A 15,514-nucleotide genomic window follows, 5' to 3' on the forward strand; every position below is an offset into this window, starting at 1 on the left:
AATATTTTATTTAGTTTTTTGGAAACCCTTACCTTAGAATCAATACTATGTATGGATTTTTTTTTTTAAACCCTTACCTTCCGTCTTGGAGTCAATACTGTGTATTGGCTCCAAGGCAGAAGAGTGGTAAGGGTAGGCAATGGGGATTGAGTGACTTGCCCAGGGTCACACAGCTGGGAAGTGTCTGAGGTCAGATTTGAACCTCGGACCTCCCGTCTCCAGGCCTGACTCTCAATCCACTGAGCTACCCAGCTGCCCCCACTATGTATTGATTTTAAGGCAAAAAGTAAGGGCTTGGTAATGGGGAATGAATTATTTGGCCAGCGTTACACAGCTAGGAAGGGTCTGAGGTCAACTTTGAATCTAAGACCTTCTCCCCTCTAGGTCTGACTCTCAGCCCATTGAGCCACCTAGCTGTCCTGCCCAAGAGAGTCTTAAAGCTGGTCATGATGAACAGATTAGCCTTTTTTGAATCTCAGAAATTCTGGTCTGTTTGGAGGCTTAACTTTCTTCTCCTTCTACTAAAGAAGCCTGCTATTTTATAGACTGTAGCTAAATTTTATAATCTGTAGCTAAAGTGAATTAATCACTTTTTCATTTTATTTTTTGTCTAAATCTAGATTTGTATATCTTAGGACTGTTTAAAGTGAAATAGTTTGGTGATTTGGAATGTTATATATTTTTAAAATGAGGGTAGGTGAGTTTGCTTAGTGTGTGTTGTTTCAAAAAGATTGTACTGCCTTGGAACTGAAACTTCTTATCAATTCTGAGATAGACGGAAAGGGTTTAAAAAATTGTAAAAGATGAATTTTAGATAATTACTAGGTATCTCTGCTCTCATAGAGCTTGTATTCTATTCTATTTTATTATTTTTTTTAAAATCCTCACCTTCCGTCTTAGGATCGATACTGGGTATTGGCTCCAAAGTAGAAGAGTGGTAAGGGCTAGGCAATGGTGTTAAGTGACTTGCCCAGGGTCACACAGCTGGGAAGTGTCTGAGGCCAGATTTGAACTTAGGACCTCCTGTCTCTGGGTCTGACTCAATTCACTGAGCCACCCAGCTGCCCCCAGTACTTGTATTTTAGTTGGGGAGACAAGAATGATTAAATGTTAAATTCTGAAGGAATTCACAATTATTATAGTCAGAGTTACATCATCATGGTTATCCCTTGTATCCTTCCCTGCTTCCTTCCCAGAGAGCCATTTCATATACAATTAATAGTTTTTTAAAGAGGAAAAAATTTAGCACAACAGATTGTTGCATTAAAAGTCTGAAAATGTGCAGTTTGTGACACCTGTGCAATACTAATGATCCCTTAATGGTGAAATCTCCTGTCTTTTCTTGTACCCGAACCTTTTTGATTTTTCTGCTGCATTTGTCACTGTCCATTTGCTTTGGGGTTATTTTTCCTTTTTAGGTTTTACAGTTCTACTAGTTCCTGGTTTTCTTCCTACCTGCCTACCTGCTCCTTTTCAGTCTATTTTGTTAGTTTGTTGTCCATATCATGAACCTTAGCTGTGGTTTTTTCCCTGAGGTTCCGATCTACACCCTTTTCTTTCTTCCCTGTAGTCTCTTGACAACCTCCTTAAGTCACATGGGTTTTACTATCACCTCTATGCAGATAATTCACAATTCTTTATATCTAGCTCCATTTGTTCCTTAAACTTTAATCTTATATTGCTATTTCCCTATTGGATATTCCAGATGGGATGTTCTAGAGACATTTGAAACTTCACATGTCTAAAACTATACTTATTATCTTTCCTCTCAAATTCTCCTTTCTTGCAAACTTCCATATTTCTGTTTAAGTTATCAGCAACCTTCGAGGCTAGGTTTGTCACCTTGTTGTTATCCTGGACTCCTCACTCTCCTTCCCCTTTCATATCCAGTCATTTGAAAAATTTCACTGTTTCTGCCTTCACAATAACTCTCATACATGATCCCTTCTCAGTTTAGGTCCTTTTCACATCTTGCCTAAATTTCTGCAATAGCTTGCTAATACATTATCCTCATTATATCACTACTTCAGTGCATTCTACACGAAGTTATTTTCCCTCAGCTTAAATCTAACTATATGACTCCCCTGCTCAGTTAATTCCAGTGGCTTCTTGTTGTCTTCCTTTGTTTAACTTTTAAAATCCTTGCCAAACCGGCCCTGATGTATCTTTCCAATCTCACACTCTTCCTGTGTTTGGCCACACTGTCCTTTCCTCTCTTCCTCTCATCTGACAATCCTTCCTTTATCCTGCATCTCTACTCTGGCTCTCCCCTATGTAAGGAATGCATAGCCTTCTCACTGAACCCTTAGAGTTCTTCCTCTTGCCCAGAGCTCAAGCATCACCTTCTGCTGCAGCCATTCTTTTTTTATTCTTATTTTTTATTCTTATTTTTTTTAATTTTGAAACCCTTATTTTCCACCTTAGAACCAGTACTGTGTATTGGTTCTAGGTAGAAGTGTTATAAGGGCTAGGCAATGGGGGTTAAATGACTTGCCCAGAGGCACACAGCTAGGAATTGTCTCAGGCCACGTTTGAACCTAGGACCTCCTATCTCTAGCATGGCTCTCATTCCACTGAGCTATCCAGATGCTCCTGCAGATGCCCCTGCTGCTAATTCACATTTTCCCAAACTACCTTGTTTTATTGCTTTTTATATATTTGTATTAATTCATTTATCTGTGTACTTGTTTGTATCCCTCATTAGAATCAAAGCTGTTTGCAAGTAGGCATTTCACTTCATTTTGGGTCTTGTATCCTCAGCTTTAGTCTAGTTCCTGAGATATAGTAGGTGCTTAATTAAAATTTGTGTAAGGAACTGTGCTAATGTAACTTTTTATTAAAACCTTTTGTTTTACTAATACAGAATCATAGACTTGTCTTATACCTCAGTTTGAATTAATGAGATTTTATTCTACTTGGATTTAAAAATGTTTCTTCTATTCTCTATTTTGAGAGTTGAAATAGTACTTCTATATCTGACTATGTCTCTGGATGAGAAGAAAACCTTTAATTAACTTATGCTTATTTACATAAAAATTGATTCTGGCATTAATGTGATTTTTTTTTTTTTTTAAGAAATCGAGCTGAATTTATGTGCCACATGAAGCCAAATGAATGGAAACCTTCTTCCCCTGGACCTGAGTCTGGAAACTGGACATTAGTAGATGAAGGAGGAGAAGAGGTACTTACTTTGGGAATCTTTAATACTTAACTTTTTTTTTTCAATTCCATGTGTAAAATTTTTTTTAACAGTTGTTTTCTGACGTTTTGTAATTTGGATTTCTTCCCTTCCTGACATTTTGTATTTTGATTCCCTCCCTTCCTCCTTCTCTTCCCCTTCTCCTTCTCCTTGAGGCAATAAATAGTCTGATATAGATTATATACTGTGCTTTTATGCAATGCATATTTCCATATTCCCTATGTCATGACTGAAGACAAAATATATAATAAAAAACTCATAAAGGAAATGAAGTGAAGGATGGCATTGCTTTGATCTGCAATCAGATTCCAATAGTTCTTTCTTTGGCTATGGATAGCATTTTTTATTATGAGTCCCTTGGGGTAATCTTGGAACCTTGTTTTGCTGATAATAGTTTAGTACTTCACAGTTGAACATTGTACAATATTGCTGTTACTTTGTATATAATACTTCTGGTTCTGCTCACTTTTCTTTGCATCAGTTCATATAAATCTTTCCAGGTTTTTCTGAATTCATCTTATTCATTATTTCTTATGGCACGATAGTTTTCCATTACGATCATTTACCACAGCTTGTTCAACCATTCCCCAAGTGGACAAAACCTCAGTCTCTAATTCTTTGCTATTACAAAAAGAGCTTCTAAAAGTATTTTTGGGGGGCAGCTGGGTAGCTCAGTGGATTGAGAGCCAGCCCTAGAGACGGGAGGTCCTAGGTTCAAATTTGACCTCAGACACTTTCCAGCTGTGTGACCCTGGGCAAGTCACTTGACCCCCATTGCCTACCCTTACCATTCTCATGCCTTGGAGCTAATACATAGTATTGACTCCAAGATGGAAGGTAAGGGTTTAAAAGAAAAGTATTTTTGAATAAATAGGTCCTTTTCTTTTATCTCAAATCTCTTTGGAATATAGACCCAGTAGTGGTATTGCTTGGTGGTAGAGTATTCATAGTTTTATTGCCCTTAGGGTGTGATTCCACATTGCTCTCCAAAATGGTTCTATCATTTCACAGTTCCACCAGCAGTACTTTAGGGTTCCAGTTTTCCCACATCCCCTCCAACAATTGTCATTTTCCTTTTTGGTCATATTAGCCAACCTGATAGGTATGAGGTGGTATCTCAGAGTTGTTTTCATTTACCTTTCTCTAATCAATAGTGATTTGAAGCAGTTCCTTAAGTGACTTAAGGTAGTTTTAATTTTTCATCTGACAACTGCCTGTTCATATCCTTTGACCATTTATCAGAGTTGGGGAATGCTTTGTATTCTTATAAATTTGGCTCATTTCTCTATACATTTGAGACATGAAGCCTTTTTCAGAGGCACTTGGTATAAAAATTTCCCCCATTTGTTGTTTCCTTTCTGATCTTGCATTGGTTTTGTTTGTGAAAAATCTTTTTTAATTGATGTAATCAAAATTAACCATTTAATTTTTCATCATGTTCTCTATGTCTTGTTTGGCCATTTTTTTCCTTATCCATTAGGCTGACGGGTAAGATTTTCCATATTACTCCCTAATTTGTTTATGGTATCACCCTTTATTTCTAGATCTTTTTGACTTTATTTTGGTGTATGGTGTGAGATCTTGGTTTATGTTTAATTTCTGTTGTATTGTTTTCTAGTTTTTCCAACAGTTTTTGTCAAATTCTTAATCCTTTTATTAATCTTAGAAGTGTGAAGACTGACAATTAAATGTAACATAAATTGGTGTTAGAGGACAAGACTGACTTCCTGACTTAGAGACCAGTCATGATACAGGAATATTTTCTTTTGCTTTTGGGAAATAGGATTTGACTTTTATATTGGAATAATGATGAGCAGCATCATGGCAGGGTTTTACTTAGATTTTATAGATTTGTAATGAAAACTATAGCTTGGGATATTACGTTTGGAAGATAGAAAATTGCCCTCTTGTTTTTGGGTGGGAATTTACCTACCCAATCCCCATTGTTGTAAAAGTTTTATGTTTTTATTTTTATTTTTTAGTCCCCTATCTTTTGTCTTAGAGTCAATACTGAGTATTGTTTCTAAGTGTTAAGGGTTAATTTTGGTAGGACTTTGACAAAAGTGAGGAGAGCAGTTTGATAAAACACTAAGTTTAATTGTTCAGATTAGTTTAGATAGAAAATAGAAAGTTCTGAAATAGAAGTTTAGATCGAAAATAGAAAGTAGGAAAGAAAGATTAATACTCTAATATCTTATGACTATACCTAAGTTACTAATCCTAACTAAAATTTCTAAAAAACCCTACTCTGTCTTTGAGAACAGGTTCTTCTGCTTGTGCTAGGCCCAGCCTAACTACCTAACCTGTCTACCTAAGAATTAATTCACTACCTAACAACCTATCTAAGCTAATCAATAAACATTAATCACCTATAAAATCCTTCAATCCATTTCTCTATTCCAGGGGTTGGCAACCTTTTTGGCCATGAGAGCCATAAATGCTACATTTTTTAAAATGTAATTTCATGAGAGCTGTGCAGTGCTCACAGTGCGCACTTTGGTAACAGCGCCAGAAAAAAAATTGACTTTATGGCTCCTGCAGAAAGAGCCATATCTGGCCCTCAAGAGTCAGATATGGCTCAAGAGCCATACGTTGCCGACCCCTGCTCTATCCCAACTGTCAGTAGTCAAACTGCCAGTTGTGGCTCTTGACTGAGAGAGATTGAGACAGTGACCTCCTACCTCCAGGTCCAGAGGTAAAAAGCCCCTTCAACTCTCAACCATCTCTCTCTTATATCTCTCGTCTCCTAGGTAACGGAATCTTCAGCTCTAGCTAACTTTCACAGAAGCCTGTCAGTTATCTTCTCAGCTGTGCTGCTCTTACTTAGAAATCCTTCTGCTCTTAAAGAGACAGAGGTAGAGATTAAGAAAATCCCTTTAACACAAGGCAGAAGAGAGAGAGAGGTAAGGGCTAGGCAATTGGGGTGAAGCGACTTTTGCCCAGTATCATGCAGGTAGGAAGTATCTTATGGTAGAGTTTTGTGTAATTACAATTTGAACCCTAGAACTACAATTCTCAGCTCCCCACTTTCCTTCTCACATTAGTGCTGACATAGGGAGGATATATATTTTGTGTAACCCCCGTCTCTCTCTTCCTGTGATTGACGGCTGGCTCAAGTTATACTATGTCACTTTAAGTTACTGTGTTTTGGCTGTTAGCTATATGTTCTGTTACACTGTTTTTATTTGCACAGTCCTATTTTTATTTGTACTGTCATCCTATATCTGGACTGGAGATAAGCAGTTTTCTTAGTGAAAATCATTTGCACTCACACTGTGGATTATGGCCAAGTTAAAAAGGAAATGGATCTCATTTTGGAGTGAGAAACCTTTGTATTGCACCTTTCCTTGGAGAAAACAGTGTGTCTCTTGATTGTGAACTATATATTTTTAATTTTTAAAAAAATTTATTTTTGATTTTCTTTGTGCAATAGTATTTTAATTTTCTTCTCTTATTTTTTGTAGTTGTAGTACATGTTACTAGTATTAATAGGTTTTTTGATTTTGCACTAATATAAGTTTACAATATCCATTAGCCCTAAAAGTATTGCATACCCAAAAGCTTTAGACTATGGAAACCTGCCATTGATTGTTAAATATTATGGGACTTTGATTAATGATTGTGTCTGATTCCAGAAGAAGGGATCACAAAATAGCCATTATACAGTGCCAAGAAGCACAAACAAGGTCAAGGAGACCAATCAATTCTGGTGGGATTGATGAGAATCTGCGCCAAGACAGAGAATTTGTTTTGGGGTTCGAGGAAGCGGTTGTTTGTCAATGTCAGATGCAGGATTTCCTTGTGCCGGGTTCAGACAAAGTACCTTGGTTTGGCTATAACTCTGGTTCCCCTATCCCTGAGAGTGAAGGTAAAATCAGACTAGGGAATGATATTTCCCATTTGCTGCAAAAATATTTAGTCCTTTCTTTTTGTCCTTCATAATGTGGAAAGTTTCTGTAGTCCTGGCTGCTGATTGGGTAAGTGCTTATTGCTACAATGGTCCTAAAGGCTTGTGGGACATAGATCACTTTATTGGGCCCTGATTCCAGGACCTGTTATGGGCTTACTCTCTCTTGCTTACTCAGAATTTTATATACCATTTAATTTTGATTTTTTTTAAAAAATGTTTTTGACTTCCTTTTTACAATTGATTCACATTCCTTGTAACTCAGCCATATATTCCTGGGTGATCCATGTGTTTTGTCAACATCATTCTCAGGGGAGATTGTATAATTGGAATATAATTCTACATTTATAAAATTTTTTTTGTTTGAGAGTAATTTTAGGATAAGAAACTTGCTACCTCCCCTAATCAAGAAAATGAACTGTTTTGGAGAAGACACCATGGAGATGCCTGCATCTCACACTGCATCAAAAGATCCAGAATGAACTTTGGGATGTAGTGAAATTGAACTGTGTGGGGGTTGAACGCATTTATTTTGAATATACACTCATGCCAAAGGGGACTTCCTCCTAATTGGCTTTTTGTCAATGCGCCTAGCAATCATTAGTTTTATTCTCTTTTATTGCCCTCTCATCCCCAAATTATTGTAATTTCCCCTTAGTGTATGTACCTCTAGTTGAAGATCTTTAGATATGTAAGTTGGTTATATGTACTGATTCCATGGGGAAACTAGACATGTAAATCTGGGAGATTTTTACATGCTCATTTTCCATGGGAATCACAAGAGGGATTGTGTAATTACAGTTTGAACCCTAGAACTACAATTTGCAGTACTCTACTTTCTTTTTCACATTATGTGCTGACGTAGGGAGGATATAAATTTTGTGTAACCCTGCCTCTCACTCTCTTCCTGTGATCAGTGGCTGGCTGAAGCAGGCTTTTTGGGAGAGGCGAGAGAACTCTGTGGTTTTATTTTGGTTAGGTAATTATGTTTTTATACTTCTATTTCCTTTTTATTCCTTTACTTCAAGTGATTATTAATAAACTTTATAAAATATAATACTTAGAGTATTGGATATTGATTTAAATCCTACTTTTTTAAAATGTCAGTGTGTAAACTTAATCTTTTAGTTTTTTTCCCTGGTTAGTAAACTTAAAGCATTTCCAAATGTTAAGATGTAGTAGTGCTTGGAGTTGCTTTATTCTGAAGTGTCTGTCTGGGAAGGTTAAGATAAGAGTTTTCAAAATAATCTCTCTATAATCAGTTGGAAAGTATGGAGCAGGCAGTAGTCAGAGCTGCATCTTAGAGCTGCAGTTATCTTATTTGTGTTAGTTGTGTACATATTTCTGAATATCTTGAGACAAATTTTATTATTGTAACTAGACATTTAAGGAAACAATCAAAAGGAAAAACTCATCTCTTTTTTCCCCCTCCTTTTCAGATTTGATAGAAGTAGTATGATGGTGGTAGATTCAGGAAATATAAGATGCTTGTATTATTAGCAGACTTGTTAGTCTTAAAGCAGACTTTTCAGAATGAATATTATAAAGGTCATAGTGGGGAAGTAAAATTTCTCAAATAGAAACCTTTTCTAATGATTTCAGAGATAGCCAGCCATTAAGAACTTTATGGATTAGAGCAGTGATGGGCAAACTTTTTAAAGAGGGGGGCCAAAGGAAAGGAAATGCTCATGTCAGTCTGTTTCTAAGGCAACTCTTTCGAAGTTTCATTGTTTTGTATCCTACTCATTGTATTCGTCAGATTAGGAATAATGTCATAGTTTGCCCATCGCTGGATTAGAGGATGAGAAAAAAAGGATCATCTACTGTTTGCCTTACTTTAGTGTGAAGTCATTGAAGCTTCTGTTTTTGAGTCCTTTTTGGGGAATCTAAAAGGAGATAAAAATGTGATTGGATAAAGCATTTATTTGTGAAATTGCTGTTACTTTGTTGAAGTTGATGTATTACATTTCTCAAGATTTGTGTTTCCTTACCAATTTCTGCTACCTTTAAGAAAATACCTAATTGATGAGATGTCTTTCTGATTTGTACTTTTCCAGATGTGATTTTTGATCTATATTTGCCACTTAAATATATCCTGTTCAGATTGTTTTAAGTTCTTTTCACTGATAAACTGTAGAACTTTGGCCAGTCTATCATTGAAGCAACTTCTGATAGGCAGAATCAAATCTCTGTTGAAGTTATTTAGCTTTGGGGTGAGAAAGGAACACTGTCATGCTGCCCTAGAAGTATCATCTGGTTGTGATTTTGGTAAATATATTTTTTACTTTCAAGGTCGATTTATGCAATGCAATATGTGGTATAACTCCAATTTGATACTGTGAATTCTTTAGTAAAGATCCTTAACCTAAAGAGGAAACTTAATATAGTTTGGTAGTTGGAAAGGAAGAAGTTAAAATTTTGTTGATAAATTTATCAATAGTGAATCCCAGAAAACTCCAAGCCATGATTTCGTGAAACCAAGTGAAATGTTTTTAAATTTTTTCCTTTAGGATGAAGATCCTGAGACAAGTTGGATTCTCCTTAGTGAAGATGACTTGATTGCTATTTTGTCACAATTCCCATTTCATGAACTCTTTAAGCACTTCCTTGGATTTAAAGGGAAAGGTAAATTGATTCCTAAAGAAAAATAAGATTTTAATTCAACAAACATTCTTTAAACAGCTACTAATGGCAAGGCAGTGTCTAACACTGAGGATAAAAATGACACAGTTTTTGCTACTAAGGAGCCTACATTCTAATAAGTTGGTAAGGCTTCTCTAGTTAATTAAAGTGTAAGGAATGAGAGAGATACATAGAAAATGTCAGATAGAAAGACACAAGAGGTTTGATAAAGAAAAGAAGGGCCACCTTTAGCCAAGGGGCCAGGGAAAGCTATGTGGAAAGTTGGAACTTCAATTGGGCCTTGAATTCAGAGAAAAATTTCAGTGGAATGAATCTCTTCCAAATACAGGTGAATCTGCAAAATTTTTAGAGTCAAGCAAGTTCCGTGGTGTTAAATATATTCAGCATAAGAAAAAAAAAATCATTTGGCCTACAGTTTTGTGTTGATTCCTGCCCCTGACAAGACTCTTTTTTGAGCTCTTATTTAATTGTTTAGTGCTGTGGTTAGCTGTATTATGGCAGTTCTTGAATCATCTTCATTGTCCTCATTTACATTTCTTTCCTTCTATAGTTTCCTTTCCCATTTGGTCAACCATTTCTATAACTTCCTTCACCTCTTTCTATCCATTTGGTGAATTGGCAGATTACTTGACTTCATTAGAACTCTCCTGTTTTTGCTAGTTGGATTCATTTTGTGTTCTGGGACCCCTCAAATGTCTTTTTTTTTTTTTTTAAACCCTTACCTTCCATCTTGGAGTCAATACTGTGTATTGGGTCCAAGGCAGAAGAGTGGTAAGGGTAGGCAATGGGGGTCAAGTGACTTGCCCCAGGGTCACACACTCAAATGTCTTCTTATGAATGTTGGTTTAATCCCAAGGCTGTCAAGTGCTCTGTGGATTTGCCCTTCGTGCCCTTTGTATTGTTCTTAAAACATCTGGATTTTAACCAATAAAGAATATGAAGCCATTTTCCCGAAAATAACGCGGTTTTAATAATTAGAACATGCAATCTCATTAACCAAAGAATGATTCTTTCACTAGCTTCTTAAGGGAAAAGATCTGTAGTGAACTATAACTTTCTCTTTTAATGGGAGATTTTTCCTCTTTCTGATGGGCCTCACAGTTTGTCCCTTGGACCTCCTTTGTCTTCATTAGTGGATATTTTGAAAGAGGAGGTGGGCTTAATGATCTCAACTCCTCCTTCATTACTTCGTCACAGGGGAGGTGGGTTTTTGCCTAAACCGGGAAGAAGCTACATGACTGAGTTCCAAAGTACTTTCAAAGTGGATCAGAGTTCCCCATGGCTAATCAGCCATGCCATTAAACTTAAAATTCTTAAAAGACCAGAGGTCCCAGGTCTAGTTTGATACTGTGGGGGGAGTTGGGGCTAGAACCTGGGGACTAGGACTATGAGTAACCTTAGCTCTTAGGCTGTTTTAGCCTGACCTTGGGAAGTTAAAGGAAAAACAATTTCACATGGAAATACTATTAGTAGATAACATAATTAAATATTAATTTTCCTCATTAACTTTGATAATTTTCTTTTCTTTATTCTACCTTTTCTGTTGTTAATGTATAGGTGATTATTTACCTGAAACAACAAGACCTCAAGAGATGATGAAAATTTTTGCTTTTGCCAACTCATTAGTGGAACTTCTGGCTGTAGGATTAGAAACATTCAATAGAGCAAGATACAGGCAATTTGTGAAACGAATTGGTTTTATGATTAGGTAAATAAATTCCCATATTTATTTGAACTTGTCTAGACTGAAAACAATGATCATTTTGATGGTGACTTCTTGTCTGTGTAATCCTTCATCAAAATAATTCTTTTTTCTTTTGCTTGTAAACCTAATGGGCATATTATAAATGTTTGTAGCTGAAACCTTATTAAACTATTTCATTGTTAATTGGTTTGATAGTTTTAATTATTCCTAGGCCCAATATATTAAAAGCTCTTTCTGAAACTAAATTTCTACTGGAGAAGAATGGGAAGGGGAAAGTGTAGCTTCTTTACTTCTTCCTTTTTCTCTCCTCTTCTTTTCTACCTTCCAAACATGAACCTTATGATTGTGGTTCCTATGGGGCCAAGGACTGGTAAATTTCCTATGGTTTTATCTGTGATTTAAGAATATGGTGACTCCTCAAGTAAGAATGTATGTAACATTTGTCATGGTAATGATTGTTATAAATCATTTGTTATTTCAAATGAACCACAAACGCATTATTATTTATTAAAATTGAAAATAAGGTTTATATATAGTGAATGGATGTCTCATTTTGGATTTAGTGTAACCTTTTTTTACCCTCTCCTAATCTAAATGCTTCAAGCCGACTATGTCATACAATAAACTAATAGTGAATCAGTAGATTAAAGTGGTTAATTATAATTTTCTTTTACAGAATGACACTTTGTTATGTGAGTGATCACTGGGCCCAGTATGTGAGCCACAACCAAGGCTATGGATCAGTTATGCAGCCATATTCAGTGGAGAAGCTCCAGATTGAATTTGACGAGCTGTTTCTCAGAGCTGTCCTGCATGTGCTGAAAGCTAAAAGGCATGTAGGCTTTTGGGAGGGGTTGAGAGGAAAATAATTATTAATACATTAATTGTTGTATAGGGATAGCATGGTATGGTGAATAGGAGCTCAACCTTGGAGTCAGATAGACCTGGATATGAGCTTTGTTCTAACATATAGGTATATGGGATGAGCCTGGCCTTTTGACTTTCCAGGCAGCCATCTAAGATCGGATTTTAGAGGTGAGCAGCTAATCTACATTGTTGAAGGGAATTTCCACACAGTGAGATTACACTGACAAAATCATCAGTCTAATTGCTATTTTGACTTCTGATTCTTTCCCCCAAAAGAAAGTTTAATGAAGTACACTACCCCCAATAGTGTCTTCCAGGTCTAGATGGCACATTTAATAATAATAATAACTAATAGCATGTTAAAATTGGGAAAGGGCTCTGTATATATCATCTCATTTGATCCTCCCAACAACCTGTGGAGCTAGGTTCTTTATTATTCTCATTTTGTGGATAAGGAAACTGAAGCTCAAGACCTCATACCTTATAACTGTCTGAGGCAGTCTATTGAATCAGTATCTTCCTGACACAAAGGCCAACTATTCTATTAATTGTGCCACTTTACTGCCCACCAAGTGAAATGATACAAGGATTCTCTATGTGGTGACAACCCTCAGCATGGGAGGGTGTAGACCAGTGATTCCCAAAGTGGGCGCCACCGTCCCCTGGTGGGTGCTGCAGTGATCCAGGGGGGCGGTGATGGCCACAGGTGCATTTGGGGGCAGTGAATAACTGTAAGGGGGCGGTGATAGTATGTGACAGGGCGCTAAGTAATATTTTTTCTGGAAAGGGGGTGGTAGGCCAAAAAAGTTTGGGAACCACTGGCGTAGACTCTGTTTCATCTTTCTTTTCATTTTTTATGATATGTAATATACTCACATAGGTGCCTTGTGGTTTGAAGTGCGGTTGATTAAATTGGCTCACAATCTATGAAAGGCAGTATGGCCTAGTGCAGGAGCTCTTAACCTAGTATCTGTCAACTTAAAAAAATATTGATAACTGTATTTCAGTATATATAATTGGTTTCCTTTGTGATCCTACATATTTTGCTTTATACATTTAAAGACAGCTTTAGAATGAAAGGGTCCATAGTCTTTATGAGATTGCCAAAGGAGTCTATGGCATGAAGAATGATTTAAGAGCTCTTGGCTAGTGCTGTCTTAAAAAATGATTTTTAAAAAATCTTCAACTTTGGCTGCTTTCTCTAATGCAGAATGGAACTTCATCTATAGCTTAATAAGAAGATGGATGATCTTGTACTTACATGTACAAAAGAAATTTTTGTTGTGCTTCTAAGGTTTTTTCTGTGAGAATTGAAACTTTGTGCTGTTCTGAAACAACAATAGGTTGGGCATTTGGCTTTTTATGTCAGAGATGCCCTTTGGAACATTATCAGTCCAGATGCTTTGGAAACTCTTCTACCTCATGCACCATGCAGAGAATGAAAATTTGGAGAAGCTCTCTTCTACAGTCCAGCCTAATGAATGCAAGTACCAGCTTCAAGGTAAATCTTAACTGGCCAGCCTTTTTTGAAACATTTGCAATAGTTTCATCTTAATGCTGTTAAAATTATTTTTTTCTGTGATTATGCCAATCTTTTGATTTCTGGAATAACAAAAGGTATGCATTATACTTATGTCTCCATGTGTTTGCATGGAACAATGATGAAATCTACATTATTTTCTTTGAATTTGGTTTTGGAAACCAGGTTGGATATGTTGTTATTAAAAATGATGAGGGCCGAGATTAGAAGGGAGAATAGTATTTTAATAAAAGCCATGCTGATAGAGATAAAAATCATTAGACCACGAGCCTGCTAGTATTCAAACTGCCGCCTCAGCCATTTTATATGTTTCGTACCTTCCCGCCACCACGTAGCTAAAGAGGAAGTTCAAAGTCACTTCTCCATATTTAAAGCTGTCCCTCACCTTGAATACGTAATCCAAAACCGGAAACCCGTTGGGAATCATGGGAAATGTAGTTCCAAGTATCCCAAGTGATTTTAAATAACACAGATATTTGAAATTTAGATTTGACTGGATCACTTGATAGAATTAGCATTTAAAAAAATTTTTATTTAGAATATTTTTCCATGGTTCCATGATTCATGATTTTTCACACCTCTCTTTCCTCCCTGCTCCCAGAGCTGACAAGCAATTCCACTGGATCATACATGTATCATTGTTGATAGAATAGTATAAAGTAATAATAGTAATAGTAATAGAGTATTGATAAACCAAATGTTGATAAGTGGTGGTTTGAAAGTACAGATAAAATCATACTCTATAGGATTATCCCCCCCAAAGGAATTCTGCAATTGTAGTGAAATTACTCCAGGCATTAAGTATTTATTGCTAAGAAATCACTAACTAGCTTTCCAAGTTACTTCTTTGTTGTTGAAAATTTGATATCAGTGGACCTTAAGTAGGCTCCATCTGTATTGTGAATGACAGCTAGAAAGACTTAAATTAAATTGTACCATAACACCTATTCAGTTCAGTTTATCACTTGCTGATCAGAAGTATTTGAGTTGGGTGGGATCAGAATTATCTTTGAAATGAATCTTTGATTTGGAAATGGTATGAATCCTTAAAAAAATATATATCTTAAAAAGGTAGTGCTGCTGAGTAAATTCATCTTATAGTCAGGTGAATTTTAGAAGTGTGCTTTTTGATGAGCATCTTTATTCAAATTTTACTTCAGTTCTTGAAAGATCTGTGGGTGCCTCCTCTAAAGCAGAAGCCAGCTATGTCTATAAATTAATAGGTACATGGATGAATGGTTTTCTAGAATTGTTATGGCTGAAAAATTAATTACCATATAATTTAGCTATCCTGGTCATCAATGAGGCTAGTATTAAGATACTAGACATGTGGTCTGTCACTAGACACCTATTTGAAAACTTTCTAATTTGTCAGAAATGACAAAGCCTTTTGGAAACTAGGGCCACCACTATGATGAAGCCATTAGAGTAGGAATTGAAGTGCGGTCCCAGTTGGCATTATGCTTTAAATAAATCAATAGTTATTGAATAAAGACAATATTTTGATAAATAAGCATAGTTTTTCACTAGTGTTTTTCTTTCTACTTCTCTTTTTATAATCAGTGTACTTCAATCTTTTTCCCTCTTCTGTTTTCTTTTTATAATCAGTGTACTTCATTCTTTTTCCCTCTTCTGTTCTCTGTTCTTTTACTT

The 15,514-nt window shown here is 36.2% G+C and overlaps 1 protein-coding gene across 1 annotated transcript in view; it reads left to right on the plus strand.

The window, feature by feature from the left end:
- Positions 1-15,514, plus strand: part of EPG5 (ectopic P-granules autophagy protein 5 homolog) — a 187,137-nt gene that overhangs the window by 24,777 nt on the left and 146,846 nt on the right. The window contains exons 7-11 of the mRNA XM_044681656.1: positions 3,076-3,181; positions 9,617-9,731; positions 11,307-11,457; positions 12,131-12,286; positions 13,665-13,822. Of these exons, the coding sequence (XP_044537591.1) occupies positions 3,076-3,181; positions 9,617-9,731; positions 11,307-11,457; positions 12,131-12,286; positions 13,665-13,822 (686 nt within the window). The remainder of the gene's footprint in view (positions 1-3,075; positions 3,182-9,616; positions 9,732-11,306; positions 11,458-12,130; positions 12,287-13,664; positions 13,823-15,514) is intronic.

The sequence above is a fragment of the Gracilinanus agilis genome, chromosome 1 (assembly GCF_016433145.1).
Source record: "Gracilinanus agilis isolate LMUSP501 chromosome 1, AgileGrace, whole genome shotgun sequence".
NCBI lineage: Eukaryota > Metazoa > Chordata > Mammalia > Didelphimorphia > Didelphidae > Gracilinanus > Gracilinanus agilis.